Source organism: Gadus chalcogrammus, chromosome 22 (genome assembly GCF_026213295.1).
Source record: "Gadus chalcogrammus isolate NIFS_2021 chromosome 22, NIFS_Gcha_1.0, whole genome shotgun sequence".
In the NCBI taxonomy this organism is placed as follows: domain Eukaryota; kingdom Metazoa; phylum Chordata; class Actinopteri; order Gadiformes; family Gadidae; genus Gadus; species Gadus chalcogrammus.
Window position 1 is genome coordinate 7,453,403 of NC_079433.1, and position 22,500 is coordinate 7,475,902.

A 22,500-nucleotide genomic window follows, 5' to 3' on the forward strand; every position below is an offset into this window, starting at 1 on the left:
GGGGGCCTGAGGGCTTTGCAACGTATGGTTGCAATAAAAGAGACATTAGAGTGGAGATTACAGGGAATGGTGGGCCAACATAAGTGGTCTCTCTCTGGCTGCCTCACAGGAACAGCAGCACGTGTGTGCGGGCGGGAGAGCGACGAGGCCAAAACCACAATAAGGAGTTAACTCATCATCCGAGAGACAAAAAAAGAGAGTTTCACGCAAAGAAAACTGTGCATTTTATAGCATGGTGAATATTGAAACGCTGAGATGTGAGAGGTTGCTTGCAGCTGCTAATTAAAACTAAGACAAACAAAGAAAAGAAGAAAAAAGCTGGAGAAACGCCGGCCTGAAATCACAGCTCCATTGTTCTGAGTCACTGACTCATCGGGGTCAGTGTTCGGGGGCAGTCTGCGAGCAGACGGGAAATTGTTTATCTTCATGTCAACAATCTTTCTGAGAATATTATCGGACTCTTCCTTGATCTCTCTCTCTCTCTCTCTCTCTCTCTCTCTCTCTCTCTCTCTCTCTCTCTCTCTCTCTCTCTCTCTCTCTCTCTCTCACTACAACTCATTCTCTCTCTATTTCTCTCTGCTCTGATACTTAGGCTTCTTTCAAAATGCAGGGATTCTAATAGAAGAATTTAAGTATCATAAAATCATGAAAGATCTGGATTCCCTTAAAAATATTTGGGAGGATGACAGTGAAACTAATTTCTTAGGATAATAATTTATTTATAGCTTAATTAGCTTAAAGAATAAAATCGTTTTCAAAATAAGAATGTTGCAATAAAGTTCCCTCTCTCTCTCTCTCTCTCTCTCTCTCTCTTTCTCTCTCAGGAATGAGTCATGTTCATTAAGAGAAGAGACAACGCATTCTTTGCAATGCAACCTTCAGTGAACTCCAGTGAGATCCTCTCTTCATTTTGGTTCTCTGGGATCTGTAGTTTCAGGACAGGACTCTCGCCACTTTAAACAAGTAACACCCCTGAGAACACGAGGGAAGCGCGGAGGAAGACGAGGAGGACGAAAGAGATGGACACAAAAGAAACAGAAACAATACACAAGTGTGTATTAGGGGATACAAAGTGTAAATCGTCAGGGAAGGATTTGGGGAAATGGGAGGAAGGACAAGACGATAGAATAGAAAGAAGCAGTTGTGGTGAAATGAAAGCTGTAGAAGAACGATGGCAGAAAGAGAGGAGAGTGAAAGAGAATAAACAGAAAGGTGAACCCATAGGAGAAGGAGAGGGCTAGAGGGATCTGCCCCCTAGCACACAGCACAACACAACTACACAAAAAAAACACAACAAAGCAAAGGAAACACAAAAAGATGACAAAGAGAGGGATTGAGAGGAGAGGAGCCAGGAGGAGGACTAGAGTGAGGGATGTGGCAGTGGAGGGAAGGACAGAGGAAGGGGAGAGGGGACAGAATGAGTGATGGGACGGAGGGAGCAAGGCGACGGACACAGATAAAAAAAAAGAGGAGTAGAAGGGAACAGATAGAGAAGAGGGTTAATTGTTGTTGAAGGATTACAGATAAGGGCGCTGAGATGAAGTTTGTGTGTGTGTGTGTGTGTGTGTGTGTGTGGTGTGTGTGTGTGTGTGTGTGTGTGTGTGTGTGTGTGTGTGTGTGTGTGTGTGTGTGTGTGTGTGTGTGTGTGTGTGTGTGTGTGTGTGTGTGTTTGCGTCTGTGTGTGTGTGTGTGTGTGTGTGTGTGTGTGTGTGTGTGGAAGGTGGGGGGTGAATTAATTTCCCCTGTCATGCTCGGCGGGTTCAAACTTTAACAACACTTAACACCTGTCTCACTCCTCACCCTGGTGTGTGTGTCTGTGTGTGTGCGTGTGTGCGTGCGTGTGTGTGTGTGTGTGTGTGTGCGTGCGCCGGGCGCAAGTCTAAAGAGAAAACAGCGTCCTATAGAGAACGGATTCCATTTATATCTAATCATCCCCTCCTCTCTTTTCTCTCTCTTTCCCATTCCCTCCCTATCTCCCTCTCTCTCCCTCTCTCCCCCTCTCTCTCCCCCATCCTTGGACATTTTCCCCCCGCTTTTTACCCGGCTCCTGACCTCGCGTTTGACCTCTTGTCTGCTCCCCCTTCCTGGTCTGTCCATCATGTGACCAGGCGCCTGACAGCCCGCCACCCGACGAACCAACCCGCCGCTCGCGCCCCGGACTGGCAGCTCATTCTGTCCTGAGAACGCCGTGTCTCCCGCTCTCTCATCACCGCGGGGAGCCTCCAACACGCCGCCGAGAGGCAGGGAAGACGCCCGGCTCTGATTGGTCCAGAGCCGGAGGCAGGTGTGTGCGCTTCGCTCAGAAGCCGCGTGCGCGCGTGTGTGTTTCTGAAGAGGTCGACGGCGGACGGACAGGTGGACACCAGTGGGAGTGGGGAGGTGTTGCGTTCAAGAATACAGCATTCCTATTATTCTGGGGTTGTGTTGAGCTTAAAGGGGAACTGTGATACTTGCGGTTCACACCCGTGTTAACGCTATCTTCCAGTATCAGAGAGTGCTGCCTCATACGCACGCTGTGCCATGTCGTCATCACTCAAAACTGTTTTTGAGGGGCGAAATCCTGGTAAAGTTTGACCATTGCTGGAGTTTTTCTGGGGAAACTTTTCAGAGATTTTCTCTTTTCTCAGCATGTATGAAGCAGAACGAATCTCAATGATTCCCCTTTCAGTGCAGTTCGACACCAGAGCAATTATTTTATTCTGAAAATATTCTGAAAGCCTGCTTGTCAACTTTTCTTTGTCCATTGATGTTGGCTTTGCTTCATTTCATTTATTTATTAGCCTAATAACTCGATGGGTTGTTCAACATGAATGGCAGTGATGGAGACTAGTTAAACTGGCATGATGCCGACTTTAACCCCACACCCTACACCTCTCAGCTTTTGAAAGGTCACAATAAAAGAAAGTGACTTGCTCAGGGAAGAATAAAGTAGGCTCAGCAAAGCGTGGTTTGTCAGAGGTTGGCCGTATAGGCTGCGTTGGAAAACGCTGGATAAAAACAGTATAAGAAGTGGAGGTTGTGAACCGCAGAACCAAAACAAAAGAATTGTCAATTAATTTGCCAAGCATTTATTTCCTAATTCCTTGTTGATTTCATTGCTGCTCCATCTTAAAATGGCAGTTTTATTATTCATGCGTGAGATCTCACCAATAGCCTCCATATTTATTCCGTATTTTCTATTTATTTAACAAGAAGATCATTGAGCTAAAAAATATCTTTCTCCAAGAGTGAAGAGCTATTAGTCTGTGTGTTTATGGAGGTGAGTGTGTGTGTTCTTGTGAGTGAGTGTGTGTCTGTGTGTTTATGTGTTTTTGTGTGTGTGTGTGTGTGTGTGTGTGTGTACGTGTGTGCGTGCATGAGTGTGTGTTTGCGTTTGAACGAAAGAACAAGTGACATGAAGAAAACATCAAAGATACACCCGACAACGATTCATTTAACGACAACGTTAAAATAATCAACACCACAACGACAAAACAACATTCCTATCTGTCTTGACCTTCTCTCTCCATCCACCAGCATGTACCCATGTCACAGCCCACACCAGACCCTGGTTCCACAGATGTGGAGCCTCCTTCCCCTCAGCTCTGCGCCAAGCGGACCCAGGACGGACGCTCTGTTCCTGGGGGCAGGTCACCCTTCGCGTCCCCCGTGACAAAAGGGGAGGTCAGGCCCGCTGTCACTCACACTGATGTATAGTGAAGGACACAAGGTGAAACCCAACAGAGAAGAACGCAGTCGAAAACGTCCATATAGATGTAAAGAGATGGAGAGGGTTCATAATTAGAGAGAGAGAGAGAGAGAGAGAGAGAGGGGGAGAGAGAGAGAGGGAGAGAGGGAGAGAGGGAGAGAGGGGGAGAGGGGGAGAGAGAGAGAGAGAGAGAGAGAGAGAGAGAGAGAGAGAGAGAGAGAGAGAGAGAGAGAGAGAGAGAGAGAGAGAGAGAGAGAAGGGAGGAGAAAACGGATCAGAATCCAAATGAATCCTCTTCACCCAATGGACAGACTGTCAAGTTGTGACCGTGTGTGTGTGTGTGTGTGCGTGTGCGTGTGTTCGTGAGTGTGTGTGTGTCTCTTACCTACTAATTGAAATGCAATGAGGTGTGAAGCCCTCCTTTAGAAGCCCTATCACCGCCTGTATGCGCCTGGTTTATATGTGGATGCGGCCGTGCACATGAATGTGCCATGAATGTAAAGCCAAAAAAGACAAATGTGGGAGTGTGGGTGTATTTGTGGGTGTTTGTTCATTATTTCGTCTGTTTAATAGTGTGTGTGTGTGTGGCTGTTTATAGAGGTGTGTGTGTGTGTTTGTGGGAGTGTTTGCACGTGTGTGTGCTTGTGTGCGTGCGTGTGTGTGCGTTTGTGTCTGTGTGAATGAGAGAGAGAGTGACGTTCAACATGCTTCTCCTGATCTCGTTGAAGGTGCCTGCGTGCGATATTAGATGTGTCCCTATGCGTATGAATGTATACAGTATGTGCTTTTCACGCCCATTCATTTGTCACTGTAAAACCAAACGCTCAAAACCACAGGTGTGTGTGTGTGTGTGTGTGTGTGTGTCTGTGTTTGTGTGTGTGTGTGTGTGTGTGTGTGTGTGTGTGTGTGTGTGTGTGTGTGTGTGTGTGTGTGTGTGTGTGTGTGTGTGTGTGTGTGTGTGTGTGTGTGTGTGTGTGTGTGCGTGTGTGTGAGTGAATTCAATTTTGCCGCCTTAGTCTCTTGTTAAGGAATTATGTCGAGCTGTGATTGAGTTTCAAGCGCTCTCGGTTTCTGCCTAAAATACCCTTGAGACATAGAAACGTTGTTGATATATATATAAATATATATATATATGCTACATATCAGATTGCTGGAGTGTAATATCCATAAAGCACATGTAAATATTCTATTTTGCGCCCCCACTTACAAACTCACTTTGTCTGCTTCCCTTTCTTCGCAAACACACACATAGACACAAACACACGCACACACACACACACACACACACACACACACACACACACACACACACACACACACACACACACACACACACACACACACACACACACACACACACACACATGCTGAATGGTGCGTGTATTTCGCTAGAAGTCCTTCATACATCTTGTACTGAACGTTACCTTTCAAAGTGGGGTGCAAAGTTGTTTACGGACAAAAAAATGTGCATTGAAGCGACGCCAGTGCCGTTTCGCCCCCGCATGTCCAAAGTGCTCTATCGTAATACCAATGCCAGTTATATTTTCTCAAGAACCACGGCAATCTCCCCTTTCTTGAGCCCCATTTACATAAGGTGTTTAGTGCATAGGAATGAGCTTGACATCTCCTTGTTCCCTTCTTCGTGTTGCTGTGGGAACGACTGAAGGTGAGATCTATTAAAGTGCTCTGTTACCTGTGGGAGTGCTAAGGGTGAGGAGGCCGTGCATTGTGGGGAATGGAAATTAGCATATTTAAATAGGATTTAAATAAAGCCAGTGCATCAATAAATGATTCCGTCTGCTGGAGTTTTTTATTTTATTGAGCTGCTCCCCGGTCTCATTGCATGCCCCTCCGTCCGGCCCGTTCCTCTCTCTGTCTGTCTGTCTGTCTGTCCTGGTCCATCTGGCTGCCTCGCTCTCACTTAATGTTTCCTGTCTCTAAGTCTGTGTCGTTTATCCGTCTGTCTGCAAGACAGTCTGTCTCTCTCATGTATGTGTCTGTCGCTCTCTATCTGTATTTCTACAGGTCGATTTCTCTGTCCGTATGCCTGTTGTCTGTTGTTGTTGGTGTGTTAATCTTGGCGTCGACCATATATGTTATATAACAGATTTAATATATCTTGTATGTTTATGGCTTGACCTTGCATCTCTGTCGCTTGATGTGTGTCTATGTGCAAGTGTGTCTCTGTGTGAGTGTTTATGTGTGTTTGTGTCAAAGGTCTAAATCATTGATTCGCAATGTAGAACATCTCCATGCATGTGCTCCATTCTAGGGATTAGAGGGGTTAAGGTTTAGTATTTAGGTTTGATTTAAGTGATTTATTTTTGGATTTAGGGTTTCGTTTAAGTGTTAGAGTTTTGTATTCATATAAAACATCTGTTGATCACAAACAAGGATAAAAAAGAGAGTGAACCCCATAAGAGGGGCAGTTTTAAATATGTAAATATCTCTTCACATTCATCATACATAAATCCACCGGTTCACATTAATCATTCATGCCCCATTTAAATGCCAAGATGGACCTGTGTATCTGTGCCTGTGTGTGTGTGTGTGTGTGTGTGTGTGTGTGTGTGTGTGTGTGTGTGTGTGTGTGTGTGTGTGTGTGTGTGTGTGTCTGTGTCTGTGTCTGTGTCTGTGTCTGTGTCTGTGTCTGTGTCTGTGTGTGTGTGTGTGGGTGTCTGTGTGGGAGGGTGTTTGGGTGGGTGTGTGTGTTTGTTTATATGCGGCTGTGTATGTCTGTCTGGGTGTGTGTTTGTGTCTGTGTGTGTGTGTGTGTGTGTGTGTGTGTGTGTGTGTGTGCCTCTGTGTATATGCGACTGTGTATGTCTGTCTGGGTGTGTGTGTGTGTGTGTGTGTGTGCGTGTGTGTGTGTGTGTGTGTGTGTGTGTGTGTGTGTGTGTGTGTGTGTGTGTGTGTGTGTGTGTGCGTATGTGTGCCTTTGTGTGTATTTGTCTGTGTGTGTGTGTGTGTGTGTGTGTGTGTGTGTGTGTGTGTGTGTGTGTGTGTGTGTGTGTGTGTGTGTGTGTGTGCAGCTTTAAGGGAATTACTACACAGCCAGTCTCTATAGCGTAACATTTACATTCTCCTTTTAAAGCCTCTAAAAACATGTTTAAAACATTCCGGGCATGTCGTTCCTAACGGATGGCCAGCGAGAAAGGGAGTTATGATTTATCGTTCATTCAATCTACCCTCCTTCCACACATGCACACTCACACACACACACACACACACACACGCACACACACACACACACACACATATACACATACACAAACTTGCACTCGCGCACATGTACACACACACATGTTTAGATTGAAAGCAACAATCAGAGAAGGGCAGGCTAGTTTCAGTCGACTGACTGCAAGAATTAATAGCATTAGTGGTCCAAAGACAATATAAAACAATCAATACTGAGGTCCCGATAGGAAGACAATCAATGTGCGCTTAATAGAAGGTAATTTGTCTCTAGACACAGAATGCTGGTCACTCGTCATCGCCAAAATAGGATCCATTGGCCTATTGTGATCTATGTCATCTGGACCTAAACTAATTACATTAGTTAGAGCCACTGTGTGAACTAATAAGGTTTCAGCCAAGCGTTTAGTTAGGGGGCAAGGCTTAGCACCAAAACCAAACCCTATAACATGACCCTTATAGGAAACCATTGACCTAGTACGAAACCCTACAACCAAAACCCAACCCTCAAACCTGACCGAAACAGAAAACCTTTACCCTAGTATTAAACAATATAACCAAAACCAAACCCTAAAACCTGACCCTAATAGGAAACCCCTCACTCTATTACGAAAACCAATCCCTCAAACCTGAGACCTGACCCACGTAGGAAACAATAACCCTACAACAAAACCCGAGTGGGAAAATCCCCAATCCCTAAACCCTTGGGGAGTACTGTTTGGTTTTCATTGCTAGGGTCGGGTTAAGGATGAGGGGCTGCTATCGATTCGGTTTTATGGTTTGATTTTTGGTTTAAGGGTTTGTAGCGTGGCTAGGGTTTCCTATGGATTGGGATTCAGGGTTTGGTTTTTGGTTTTAGAATTTGGTATTATAGTTGGAGTTTCCTGAGAGGGTTAGGTTTTAGGTTTCGCGTTTGGTTTTTAGATTTAGGGGTTCCCATTAAGTATTGGTTTTTGGATTTAGGGGTTCCCATTAAGGTTTGGTTTTTAGATTTAGGGGTTCCCATTAAGGTTTGGTTTTTAGATTTAGGGGCACCCATTAAGGTTTGGTTTTTGGTGCTAGGGTTTGCTTTTAGGCAAAGGGTTTCCTGTTATGGTTCTGGTTTTTGGTTCTAGGGTTTGCTTTTAGGTAAAGGATTTCCCAGGAGGGTTTGGTTTTCGGTTGTAGAGTTTGGTGATGGGGTTTGTTATTTGGTTGAAGGGTTTTAGTTTGAGAGGTACTGTTACAGATTGGGTTTACGTAATCCCAGGCCCATGGGTTTCAGGTTTCAACCCTGGACGAACTCGGACGAGGAGCGTTCCCAACATAGATCCCACCGATCCAGGAGATCCCATTTTAAGAGAATAATCGTACGATTCTCTTCAAATGTTTTAATATGATTCTCTTTAAAGGACTACTGAGTTACTTCGGACATGGTCTGTTGCCAGGACAGGGCGCACATTCCTAGGACGGCTCCCCAGGGGTCCTGGGGTCCGGGTCCCCGAAAGACGACCGCAAGAGGACCTTGCATGGTAATGGTCTCAGAGGTGTGCCCACATTACAGGGATGGGCCCCTAGCTCTATGAGAATGTAACACACAGATATAAATATGCAACCATTAGACGAACGTAGATGTTAGGTGTAGAACAGTGAAAGATGAATCACATTTACCCTCGATTTAGGCCAGAAACTAGGGCTTTTCAATGGGTTTTTCCGCCGCACTACTACAAAACTGCTTCACAGATCCAACTTCTCACGGATTTGCAAAAGATGAAAAGCAATCGGTCATGTTCACATCCCTGGTTCAGCTGGTTCAGCAATACCAATTATTTCAAACCTGTTTTTTGTAATGAACAACAGTCTGTGGTTCTTGTAAACGTATTATTACAAGTCTGTAACATATTATCCATTATTCCAAGACGCTGCCTTTAGCGCGCACACACACACACACACACACACACACACGCACACGCACACGCACACGCACACGCACACGCACACGCACACGCACACGCACACAGGCACAGCACCTGTCGCAGTGTTGTCAAGGTTAAACACAATGGCCTGACATCAGTGTGTTCGCTCACCTATGGGCCCTGGCGCAACCAATTAAAGTCACATACACACACCTAAATACATACACACCACACACACACACACACACACACACACACACACACACACACACACACACACACACACACACACACACACACACACACACACACACACACACACACACACACACACACACTTCTCTCTCTCTCTCTCTCTCTCTCTTTTACTCAAACACACACACACACACACACACACACACACACACACACACACACACACACACACACACACACACACACACACACACACACACACACACACACACACACACACACACACGCGCACACAACAGCACACACATGCCCTTCTCTCTCTCTCTCTCTCTCACACAAATACGCACACACACACACACACACACACACACACACACACAAACACACACACACACAAACACACACACACACAAACATTATATATACATGGTCAGTAGGTAATTAAATGCTTTTGACCTTTGTGCCAAAAGACCTCTACACAGGAATGTATATAAAGCTGTGCCTTTTGTCTGGTTAAAGGCAATCTATTTTTTAAATATGAATACAAAATGTGTTGTCATGAGTTCCATGTTGTTGTGTTATAAGTTATGGGTACAATATGCTGCAGTTAAACAATTTTATACACAGCGCTATTAAAAAAAGGGTTATATTACACTGTATAAAAGGTTACACAGTGTAACCATGTACTGCTGTTAAGCGTTACACTATACTTTACACTATGCTTTACCATCACGTGAATTATGTTTTAATTGTCTTGCAATTAGCTACCTTATCATTGTATGGTAAAAACATTCTCACTGATGAGGAATAAATAACTAGAACAGTTTCCACTTACAAAATATATTGTGGATAATTACGATAAACACAACCAACACTAGCCCTTAATTGTTTCCTAATTACATGCAATTATGAGATAAATGTTTGTTATCAATTTCCAATTGAGAAAACATACTGTATGAATTAGGCACTAAGCGTCCATGAACACAAATTCTCTCCACACGATTAGATTAAGCTACTCTTTATTTAGGAAGTGAGACGAAAAATTGTCTAGCGTTCTTGTGCTTTACATGGTCTTCTTTACCACCGCTCGGAAGTAACCAAACAAATAAATAAACAAAAACCCCTGCAGAAGAATAAAAAAATAGGAAGTCTGACAAACGTTTGTCCACAAGGTTGTCATCATCATCATCATTATCATCGTCATCATTATCATCATCATCATTATTAGTTTCAATCTTGGCAGTTCCAATGAAATGATCCGACCCCAAACCCATCCCCCACACCCAGTCACACCAGTTTATTTACAATGTTGTTGTTGTTGTTGTTGTTGTTTTTGCTGCAAAACAGTCTCTGCTTGTTCCGGAGCAGATATGCGTCTTTTGAACATGCGTTGTAAAAAAACAAATGTCTGTAGCAGACACTGTGAGCTTGTCAGTTGTGTATTGTCAGTTAGTTGTGGTAACTTCAGTTTTAAACATGTTTGTCATTCTTTTTTGCATTTGTTTATTTCATGAGAATACAGCTTTAGCAATTTCAACCCTTTGTTATTCTTTTGAATTAAAAAAAATCGTACTGGGGTGAATATTTCTCGCTACAAGGCAATGTCAAAAGTCTCACTCTAAATGTGCTTCTATTTCCAAATAAGAAACTTCTAAAAGAGAGAATTCAGAAGAGGAAGTGCTTTCATAGAACAGCATGTAAACTAGCTTGTGACTATAATACGCTACATTACAGATCAGAGTAGGAGAACTATAAGTAAGACTGTTCGTCCGGGGGACTGCTGGCGCTGAAACATGGACTGAAGCCCAGTGGACCTGAACACCTTGGGCCACTGACACAAATCATTTCTAGTTTCTTAGAGATTTTCTTAATTGTATTGTTGAAAATTGCAAAATGGTTATAACTGCTCTGTTGCGTCATGAACAAGAACCCTATATCTCAGATAACCACAATAATATTCATTAAATAAATCATAACTAATAATAACAATAAATAAATAAATACTTAAATAAATAATTATCATCATCATCACCATCACAGTTAAATTTTAATAGCAAACATAATCATAAGCGTAAACATACTCAATCAATTGATATTGTAGTGGACGCCATTTGCCATAATAAAAATACTTTGATTCAGGAAAATGGCATCGCCTGTTTAAGCTAGCTTGTTTCTGTTTCTTTATGTTTCAGCACCAGCTCCCTAGGCTAATACTGTCTACGCTCTACAATATTCAATAATAATAATGATAATATAAATACGAGGCAGGCAGTGCATAAACCATGTACAAAAAGACCCCGTCCCACCAACCCCAGAGCCCTGCATCGAAGAGAGTTGTGCTTGAAATTGTTTTTCGAGACCGTCATCGCTAATAAACGCTAGCGCTAGCACTAGTGGTAGAGCTAGAACTGTATCTGGGTAGCAACCATTTTTCTTTGCACACCATAGTTGCTAAACAGCAACAGTTTAAGAGAATGGAGTCTATCATTTTGTGAATATTAATTCTTCCTTTCGTAGTATCTGATGATTTGATGCACTTTTTTTAACACCGCCAATGTGACAATATGAAAATAAGGTGAAAGCTACTACTACGGTATTCATTCATAGAGTCAAAATGGAATCTTCCAGAGGTCACAGGTAACAACTCACGTGAATGTAAGGGCTGTAAACCCATTTTTTTAAAACCCCTTCATTTGACTCAGACTTGGTTAAACTCCCTGAAATGTGTTATTTTTTCGTCAGTGTATGAAGGATAGTACTTGACAAGATAGTATATTAGTTATTGTTATGATTCAGTTTTTTGTTTGTTTTGTTTGTTTTTTCAAAAAATAACCTCATGCATTATTGCTCTATCGTTTATGAATTAAATATTACCCAAGACAGAGTCTACGTTTGGCAAAATATCCCAAAGATTCATATAAATTGGCATAGATTCCATTATTAAGCTATTGGTACTTTTTTTGCATGCATTAGTAGTCTCTTTTTATAATAAAGTGGCAGACAAAAATAAATATTCGGTAACTAGAAAGTGTCAAATGCTTTGGCATATTTGTAACAAAGGCAAAAACTAATCAAAGAAATGAAAGTGCAAATGAATACAACTACAAAACTGTAAAAAATAAGTAAATAAATTAGAAAATAAATAGATAGGTAAGAGTGATATTAAGTTCAAAGCAGAATAATGTGTGGCCAATCGGCAACAGGAATATAAGCATCTAACACTTGGGGAGTCAATTCGTATCTTTATAAGGTACCTTAGGAGGCGTTTCAAGGCATTTTCAATGTCCATATCCTCTTTTAAACTTTGCAAATAGAAAACAAAAAATTATTACAAATGTTTGATATTTAGTCAATGAAGAAAGAGCTGTTTCCGAAGTCGACTGCTGGTCGGTTGTCGGTACATGGTCCATTGGCTCCAGGCACCGAGTTAATACTTGAAATCATCCGCATCCTGTATGCCTTGTCACGATCTACTGTACTCGCTTGTCAGTTGTAACAACATTTTGTCATTTATCTGTGCTAGCCTTTTTTTACAGTCCCTCTTATGCTAGGTTACATTCCGTACTGGTTAGCAACGCAAACAAACACATGGTACTGCCCCACTTCCAACCATTTGTCGGGACTCTCATGACAATTTTTGCTACAAAATCTGCAACAGGTTTCTTAGTATTGTAACTGAAAATCAATAAACTCCAAAAACGGTCGACGTTTCAACATCCATCAAAAAGTTATTCTCACCATTACTTCACCGTACTGGTGAGAAAGTTATGTTTCATCTACTTTAATTTTAGAAAAACAAAATATTATTTGTTTCAACCTGATGCTGGGTTAAATTGACTATATTTTGCCTTTTTGGTGGCTCGATAACAAAATGTCAATGGTCAAAGCCATTCATGCTAACATCTCAAATGCAAATTATCTTGTTATAGTTGACTTTAGCCAATTATGCTTCATAATATCCTTGTATACAATTTTATATTGCAGAATTGAAACAGGCAACAGCATTTTTCAAAGAGCATAATGTGAGTATTTTGTTCCCAAAAAGGTTCTGTTAAATCTAATTACAAGATTTGATGAATATTTTGTGAATATATTGTGCCTGTCAGAAATAACAGAGCGCTGTGCTTTTGTGTCATCTTGGCATTGACATACAAAACAGTCCAGAAGAGAGATTGGTTCCAAAATTGTCAGAGATAATTCAAAATATAAAAACAATTGGGTGGAGTCAGCTAGAGATAAACGGTGCATACATGTTTCGTCAAAAAAGGCGGGTAAAACATACCAACTAGCCCGTAACGTCTCTAACTCACACCATAACGACTTCTGAAAGACAGCCTTCCTACGACGCGTAATCAGCAAGTCAGCTGAAAAAGCACACCCTCGGAAAAAAACCAAAGCGCCCAACAAAAACAAACCCACAAACCTCCATCAGTCCCCCAGAGAGCTGAGCGGCGAGAAGGCCCCCTTGAAGCACGCCGACTCGTAGTGCTTGTTCAGGTAGCTCTTGAGCGCAAACGTCTTGTCGCAGCGCTTGCACTTGTAGTGTTTGAAGGCCGAGTGCGTCTGCATGTGGGCGCGCAGGTTGGAGCGGTCGGCGAACGCCTTCCCGCAGTGCGCGCAGCCGAACGGCTTCTCGCCCGTGTGCGAGCGCATGTGGCCCTGCAGGAGCCACGGCCGGCTGAAAGCCTTGCTGCACACGTCACACTTGTGCTTGAGGTCGTGGGTCAGCAGGTGCATGGCCATGGCGGGCATGGACACGTACACCTTCCCACAGGTCGGGCACTTCTTGGCCATCTTGCTGTCGATGCTGCGGTGCGTCTGCTTGTGGCGGCTCAGGTTGGAGGACGTGGCGTACGTCTTGCCGCACTCGCCGCACGTGTGTCTCTGGATGCTGTCGCCGCCGCCGCCGCCGCCCCCCCCGCCGACGGCGCCGCCGACCCCGCCCTCGATGCCGCCGCCGCCGCCGCCGCCGCCACGGGGGTTCCCCAGCGCTTTCCGCCGCGAGCGCCCGTCCGTGATGAAGAATGCGTCGACGGCGTAGCCATCGCTGACGGCCGCGTCGCCGTTGATGTAGCCGCCGCCGCCGCCGCCGCCACTGCCGCTGCTGGCCGCCGACTCGGACGCCACCGACTCGGACGACGCCTCGGAGCGCGGGCTGTCGGGCTGGTCCGAGTCGCCGTGGAGACCGCCGTAGTCGGTGTCATGCAGGCGGTCGTAGAGGATGGCCGGGTGGTGGCTCGGCGAGGGCACCTTGGAGGAGAGGACGCCGGCGGCCGTGGCGTTGCTGTCCACCACCACGTCATACGGCGACGGGCTCAGATAGTCACTGATGTAGCCTGGGGAGGGAGAGGGGGGGAGACGTTAGACCGAGGGTGGAGGGAGAGGGGGGGGGGGGGGAGACGTTAGACAGAGGGGGGAGGGAGAGAGAGAGATGTTAGAGAGAGGTTGGAGAGAGAGAGGGATAGAAAGACGTAAGAGAGAGGTTGAGGGAGAGAGAAAGGGATAGAGAGTGGTTGGAGAGAGAGAGAGAGAGAGAGAGAGAGAGAGAGAGAGAGAGAGAGAGAGAGAGAGAGAGAGAGAGAGAGAGAGAGAGAGAGAGAGAGATTTATATAGATAGGTCGGAAATAGAGAGGGGTAGAGGGATGTATAGCGAGAGGTTAGAGAGAGAGAGATGTGGTTCATTAATGGTCCGTGTACAAGACCGATGGACGGGAAATGTATCGATATGTTGGGGGAACCGCACAATAGTAGGATTCAATAGGGTTAGAGTGGTGTGTGTGTGTGTGTGTGTGTGTGTGTGTGTGTGTGTGTGTGTGTGTGTGTGTGTGTGTGTGTGTGTGTGTGTGTGTGTGTGTGTGTGTGTGTGTGTGTGTGTGTGTGTGTGTGTGTGTTTGTGTGTGAGCAAGGCAGAGGAAGGGAGCGAGACAAAGAGGCCTATGCATTCTCCGGTAACCCTAGGAAGACTCCAACACATTGATTTCACATAATCCTGTTCTGGCTCTGAGATCTCTCTTCCTCTCTCTCGCTCCCTCTTCCTCCCTCTCTCTCCCTCTCGCTCTGACTCTCTCTCTTCTTCTCCCTCCGTCTCCAGAGATCTACTCAAAGGATCCGCTAAACGTGGGAAAAGCACTTGAGAATATCGATTGTCTTTCGTAGGTTTTACAAAACACACATTTTCATATTGTATTTACACCCAGTCTGAACAAGTGTTATGTGTTTATTTTCCTTACGTCGCTAACTTCAGTCTGCTAAAATGGTTATTAGCGTCAGGATAGTCTAGTCGCCCCTGACTCCCAGCCCGAATGGGTTCAAACCCGGACAGCCATTCTCTACCTGTGGGCATCACTGAGCAAAATGCCCCAATGCAAGGCTCCATAACGACACGTTTCTAAAATGGACAACAAGTCACTCTGAATGAATGCCTCCACTGAATAAATCAATTGTATTTCCATGTTCCCAATTGTTTATTAGAAAGCCCATAGAATGGTATTCATTGATTCCTCTTACAGACAGAGGGAGACTTAGTTCATAAAGGCGTTGAGATAGGGAAATGCTATAGGTTAACCTTGCAGCAATGGTAAGGCAAACATCTGGTTGGTAATAGAAATAGCCACATAGGCCAACTACATAGAGTATATCATTGCACATATCATCCTTCTGTTCTTTGTTTATTTTTCGGGCTCTTCTGAAAAAGAAATAATGAACTGGGGCGATCAATTATATGACGGTAAGACGAGGAGAAAAAATAATGAAGAAAGATGAAAGCATACGAAGAAAAGAGGGGGGGAAAGGACAAGCCACAAATCATGAATATTCGATCATTCTGGAACAAAGCACTGTTTCTGGATGGTTATGCAAGTGTGTGTGTGTGTGTGTGTGTGTGTGTGTGTGTGTGTGTGTGTGTGTGTGCGTGTGTGTGTGTGCGTGTGCGTGTGCGTGCGTGTGCGTGTGTGTGCGTGCGTTTTATAGAGCATAACTAACATCCTGAAGCATTATCAACTACTCAAGTATGATTCTAACCCCTTCTTCAGCCAGCAGCCTTCAATAAATCTACAATGCTTTAATAACCCTGCAGTGGAAACCCACTCCGATACAACCGCCAGTTGCTTCCTGTTGCATTTGCAGTCGTTGCACCACGGTGTTGATTACAGAAGATCCGCCATGGATGGGAACCAACAATTCTCCGTACCGCCACGGTTTGGGGGGTTGCCTCACCGTTGAGTATTGAATCATTTAGAGAAGCTTTTATTACAGACGTCTTGAGAGTAAAGACAGACGCCGGTCGTTAGGGAGAAGGTAGAGGCTAGGGCGTTTTGCTCAAGGGCGTGGACATTAAGGTAACTTGACGCCCTCTCAGCTGGGAGTCAAGCACCCTAGCCACTGCATATCTGATCTCCGACTCGTCTTTAAATGTATACTGTGTTTAGCCAGCCCACTGGAGATTGTGATTGTGTTTCAGTTAAGTTGTACATGCTGGTCTTTATCTCTTAAGGCCTCCAACCATTCCCTTCTGTCCTCCTCAAGTGTCTCCTTATTTCCCTTTCATTCCTTTAATCTCTCTCTCTCTCTCTCTCTCTCTCTCTCTCTCTCTCTCTCTCTCTCTCTCTCTCTCTCTCTCTCTCTCTCTCTCTTTCTCTCTCTCTCTCGGCCTGTCTCTAACTTTGTTCTGGTTCTAGAGGGTTAACCAAAAAAAGAAGAGCTGAGAGAAAGGAAGACAATTATCTGTTACGGCCAGGCGAAACCTCAACAGTTATGTTGCTACAAAGATCACAAAGGAAGCAGCAGTTCTTGTCTCTGTCTTAATCTCCCTCTCTCTCTCTCTCTCTCTCTCTCTCTCTCTCTCTCTCTCTCTCTCTCTCTCTCTCTCTCTCTCTCTCTCTCTCTCTCTCTCTCTCTCTCTCTCGTCTTTGAAGTAAGGAGAAAATTAGATGGGTAGAGACTGGAGAAAGAGGAGGAGGAGGAGGAGGAGGAGGAGGAGGAGTGCAGAGCAGACACTGAGAAAGCGGTAGCCAGAGAGAAAGAGACACGCAGACAGAAAATCTCTGAGGTGTAATTTAAAATTTGATCCAAGCTAGCTTCGCTGATTGAAACACACATGTGCTCTGGACACTTGTGGGTCACTGGCTAGGCTTGTGAGAAACTGTGCAATGCGTGTGTGTATGCACGTGCGTGCATGTGTGTGTGTCCGTGTGTGTGTGTCTGTGTGCGTGTGTGTGCGTGCGTGCACGAGTGCGCGTGTGAAAGTGTGTGTGTGAGGGTGTATGTGCATTCACTCAGTAATGCTCTGCACTCAGCCTGCTTGGAAATAGTGCCGCGTTGACAGAAAGGCAGTCATGCATTACTTGCATTACATGTCGGTATATGTGTGTGTGTGTGTGTGTGTGGGTGTGTGTGTGTGTGTGTGTGTGTTCATTTGCCTGTTCCTGTGTGTGTTTGTGTGTGTGTGTGTGTGTGTGTGTGTTTGTGTGTTGTGTGTGTGTGTGTGTGTGTGTGTGTGTGTGTGTGTGTTCATTTGCCTGTTCCTATGTGTGTTTGTGTGTGTGTGCGTGCCTGTGCCGGTGTGTGTGTGTGTGTGTGTGTGTGTGTGTGTGTGTGTGTGTGTGTGTGTGTGTGTGTGTGTGTGTGTGTGTGTGTGTGTGTGTGTGTGTGTGTGCCTGTGCCGGTGTGTGTGTGTGTGTGTGTGTGTGTGCCTGTGCCGGTGTGTGTGTGTGTGTGTGTGTGTGTGTGTGTGTGTGTGCCTATGCCCGTGCAACAAGCGGCCCTCGCCCCAGCCCTGCTGCTCTTGTTATATTTATAACAAGGGCTCGCCGTCCCCCCTCGTTCCCTTCCACGCTCGGCTACAGCACCGCCTCGCCTCAGGAGGAATCACCTGTTTCCCCCGCTGAATGTTATTTTCTCTCCTACAGCTACCGTGCCGAAGAGAAAAGAGGCACTTTGCTGGGGGAGAGAGCGACGAACGCAGTGTGGGCCTCTGCAGAAGGAAGTCACTGTCACCTTGTGGAGCTGTTGTGTGGAGACTGGGAGACAACAACATATAATTGCCGGCCTTTGTTGTGCTGCGACTGGATGGGGCTACAACGTCAACCGTCGTTGAATCCAATGACCATGTCGCCGTTCAGCGGCAGATGCTTTTATCCGAAGTGACTTACAGGGGCTTCAGGTATGTGTCATTACGGAGCTGCTAGGGGTACGGCTAGGGGTTCTGGGTTAGTCTGTCGGCAACTAAGAAGATACTGGGTGGTCTGAGATGACTCTGACATCGACCTGAGTGTGCGTCGACCATTCGGCCCAGACGCACAACCACGCTTTTTTTTTTCGGAAAATGAATTTTCCTCGGGACATTTATTATCATCAGAACTTTTATCTCCTTCAGAACATTTAAGTCCTTCAGAACATGCATTTGAAGTGCACTTAGTAGAGGAGCCCCTTCAAATATACATGGGTTGCAAGAGGACGAGGAGGCGATGATCTCAACAGAAGAGACAGGCGGAGATGGCTCATTGGTCAGCTCTCACGTCTCATAGGCGGAGGGTGCTGAGTCCAAAGCCCAATCCCAGTTCTACCCCTTACCCCTACCCCTCCCCCTTGTTTTGAAGGGGTAAGGGGAAGGGGTAAGGGGAAGGCGTAAGGGGTAGAAATGGGATTGGGCCTAAGGCCCAATCCCATTTCTACCCCTTACCCCTTCCCCTTACCCATTCAAAACAAGGGGGAGGGGTAAGGGGAAGGGGTAAGGGGTAGAAATGGGATTGGGCCCAAGTCTCACAGTGACCTGTATGGGTAACATAATTAACTAGAAACTAGGACGTTTTTCATTCACTCAATAAATTAATATAGATTTTTTAGTAGGCGTTGCATGGGTTGAGTTTGTAGTCAGTAGTATGGTGCGTGTTTGACTCCCAGTCCAAAGGTGTTACATGTAATTCCCAAAAGTCTCCAATAGACTGTGTTTTAATCCCCAAACAGAATAATTAAGTTCGATCCCTGGTGTCTACACAAGGCTAGCCATGTTCTACTTCTCAAAGTATCCGCACCAGAAAGAAATTAAGTGCACTTCATTTTAAGTACACTTCATTTTTAAGTGCATTCAAAATTAAATTGAGCTTCTCCTTAAGAACACCTAATTGAAGTCCACTCAAAATTAAAGGGACCGTAATTTGATAAAAAAAAATCGGATACTTTGTTGACTGTGTAGACATCAGGGATCGAACTCAATACCTTTGTGCTAGCCACTAGGCTATCAAGTCTGTTCAATGGTAGTTTGGTTTTGTACTTACTTACATATATGTATCGATAACACACCCGCCGCTACACCATAGACAATAGACTCTTATACCTTATATCCATCTCAAATTAAAGAAGTAAATTAAAAACGATGAAGTTGTACTTTTCTAGGCGTTTACAATCCCAATAGTTTTGTATCTTCTCATGTTACATTTGCACTGTTCTGTTAATTTTCCATTGCTGCAACACCAGATTGCATCAACAAAGTGCGTCCTACACATCCAGCCCCTCCCTGATCGCAACTGCACAGAACTTCATTGAAAAGGGGGTCACATCCGGAGAGAGAGAAAGTGGCTCCTCCAAGCTCATAGTGAATTCTAGACGCCATGCCCACGCGGCCTCCACAGACATTAAGACACTAAGTAATGAAGACAACAACGGGACACTCCTAGCGGAGAGGGAGGTGGGGTTGAATTAAACATATGTCGGCTGACATTTTACAGCAGGGGACTGGAAAGGTCACATTTTCATCTTGATAGCTGCCCAGGGGAGGGATATAATATAATATATGTTATACTGTGTCTTGAGATATGTGTGTTTTTACCAATGGTTTGGGAGTAATGGGGGTGGATAAGGGAAGGATGTTAGGGGGTTTATGTCAGCAGAAGGGGTCTTGGTTTGGAGCTCCATGTTGTCTTTTGGGATGTCGTTTGGGATGACAGGTTCGGAGAAATGAGTTTCCAATGACTAAAGAGTACACCGTGAACCACAAGCACACACACACACACACACACACACACACACACACACACACACACACACACACACACACACACACACACACACACACACACACACACACACACACACACACACACACACACACACACACACACACACAGACACACACCTACACAAAGTTCAAACCAACCCAACCATAATTTGGTTTGGTCTTTAACCATCAATGTTCAATGTTCAGATTATTAATAGTAGTTGATATTCATTGATTATTAACATTAACTAGTTGATTCAGAATGCAGGCTCTCAAGAATGTTACATTAGCCTCACTGTTTTACATTTAGCACCTAATGTATGCACACACACACACACACACACACACACACACACACACACACACACACACACACACACACAGACACACAGACACACACACACACACACACACACACACACACACACACACATACACACACACACACACATATTAACTTACAAAGACACATACACACACACACACACACACACACACACACACACACACACACACACACACACACACACACACACACACACACACACAAAACATACCCTTCTCCCTACACTGTAACGCTCTATACTGTAATGCTGGGTGAACCTTGAAATGGGAGAAAAACACCAGGATGTGGGTTTTGACCTTAATTTGACCCCTCCTCCCTGACAAACTTGCTCCTTCACTCCCTCTCTGTCTTGCCTTCTCTCTCTCTCTCTCTCTCTCTCTCTCTCTCTCTCTCTCTCTCTCTCTCTCTCTCTCTCTCTCTCTCTCTCTCTCTCTCTCTCTCTCTCTCTCTCTCTCTCCCTCTCCCTCTCTCTCTACGTCCTTCCTTCATTCTCTCACTTTATTTCTTTCTGTGAAACTTGGTATTTTAATGTCTTACAGAAGATAAAAATATGTATGGTGTTTGTGCTTATATGCTGCCGTTTGAGTTTGCATACATAGGCTACTTGTAATTATTCACTCATATCGTGTCGCCTTGTACAACGATACAATTTCTGTAGCCTACTGGGTTTGTCTACGTGCGCGTGCGTGCGTATTTATGTATGAACGTGTTCGCGCGCGCGCGTGTGTGTTTGCGTGCGTGCGCTGGCTTGCTAGGGTGCATGCGTCTGCACGTGCATAGGTGCGTGCATAGGTGCGCGCGCGCATGTGTGTGTGTGTGTGTGTGTGTGTGTGTGTGTGTGTGTGTGTGTGTGTGTGTGTGTGTGTGTGTGTGTGTGTGTGTGTGTGTGTGTGTGTGTACGCGCGGGCGTGCGTTTGGGGTTGACGCTAACCTTTGTCATGGTGGTGGAAACGCAGGCTGAGCGTGTGCTCCTCTCTGCGGCCGTACGCGCTCTCCAGGTCGGCCGCCGCGAAATCATCCAACTTGACTTTCTTCACGAGGAAAGAGCGGGGCATGGTGGCGGAGCGGTGGTTCCAACGCACATACACGGCACTCTCACACAAACACACACACACACACACACACACACACACACACACACACACACACACACACACACACACACACACACACACACTCACACACAGTCTCCGTTCACTAACACACTCACACAGCAGCCGAGTCAGCTCTTGATGTCGCACACCCGAAAACTTAAGCTCAAAACGAAATATCTTCACTGTCGAATTCTTATGTCTTTTTAAATGTTTCCACCAACGGATGATACATAGTTTCTTCTTCGCGGTGTTTGTTCAAGCAAACTGCACCGTGGGTCTTTTTTTGTAAATAGTTATATAATAACACCACGTGTAATTATTTCGTATTCGCTCTCCCTCTCTCTCTCTCTCTTCCTCTCCTTTCGTCTTTCGTTCTAAAAGAAAATCCGTGCTGGGCGTCGCGGTGTGAAGACTTAGTATGAGGCTCCAGAAGTCAACATTGAGAAGGAGATAAAAGAGATAAAAGGATCAATGTTCTGTAGGGTCGTCGCGCGGGCATGGTTGAAATGTGCCTGCCTTAAATGGAGCGGCCGGAAGCGTTCTCCTCCTCGCGCAGCCCGCCTTGTTCTTTCAGCACCGGACAGCTCCCCTTGCTCAGCCTCGCGAGCCTCTACTTCCACTATCGCTATTCAAGTCTCCGCGTCCGCGAACCACTGTCCGGTCAGCACGAGAGGAGGAGGAGGAGGAGGAGGAGGCGCGAGGAGCAGCAGTGTACCGATGCACTGTGTCAGAAAAGCAGTCCCGTGCTCTAAATCCACCCTGCCAGAACTGGATCCAGGATTTTTTAGGCGAAACACACTTCAGACCAGCTTCCCATATGCAGGAAGTGTTGGCATTCCCTTTAGAGCGGATTGTTATTTAGGAAAAGGAGCCGTTGCGGGTCAACTCAAACCCAACAAGGATAACAAAAAAAAATTTCAAGAAGAGGTTGGCGAAGCGCAAAAAATCCGAAACGAGCGAGTGTTGCTCAGTCTGATAGAACTAGCATTGTGTTTTGAAAAGCGTAATGTTGCTTAAATGTAATATATAACTGCACTTATATGTCGTCCTTCCTCCCTCTGCTTGTCTCCTAGGCGCGCGCGTGGAGGTGCGGG

At 45.2% G+C, this 22,500-nt stretch overlaps 1 protein-coding gene across 1 annotated transcript; it reads right to left on the bottom strand.

The window, feature by feature from the left end:
• Positions 1-13,401: 13,401 nt before the first annotated feature.
• scrt1a (scratch family zinc finger 1a) lies at positions 13,402-21,367 on the bottom strand. Its single transcript, XM_056582322.1, has 3 exons — positions 21,244-21,367; positions 13,949-14,309; positions 13,402-13,867 (listed from the first exon to the last, which is right to left on the bottom strand). The coding sequence occupies exons 1-3, from the start codon at positions 21,365-21,367 to the stop codon at positions 13,402-13,404; spliced, it is 951 nt and encodes a 316-aa protein (XP_056438297.1).
• Positions 21,368-22,500: the final 1,133 nt, after the last annotated feature.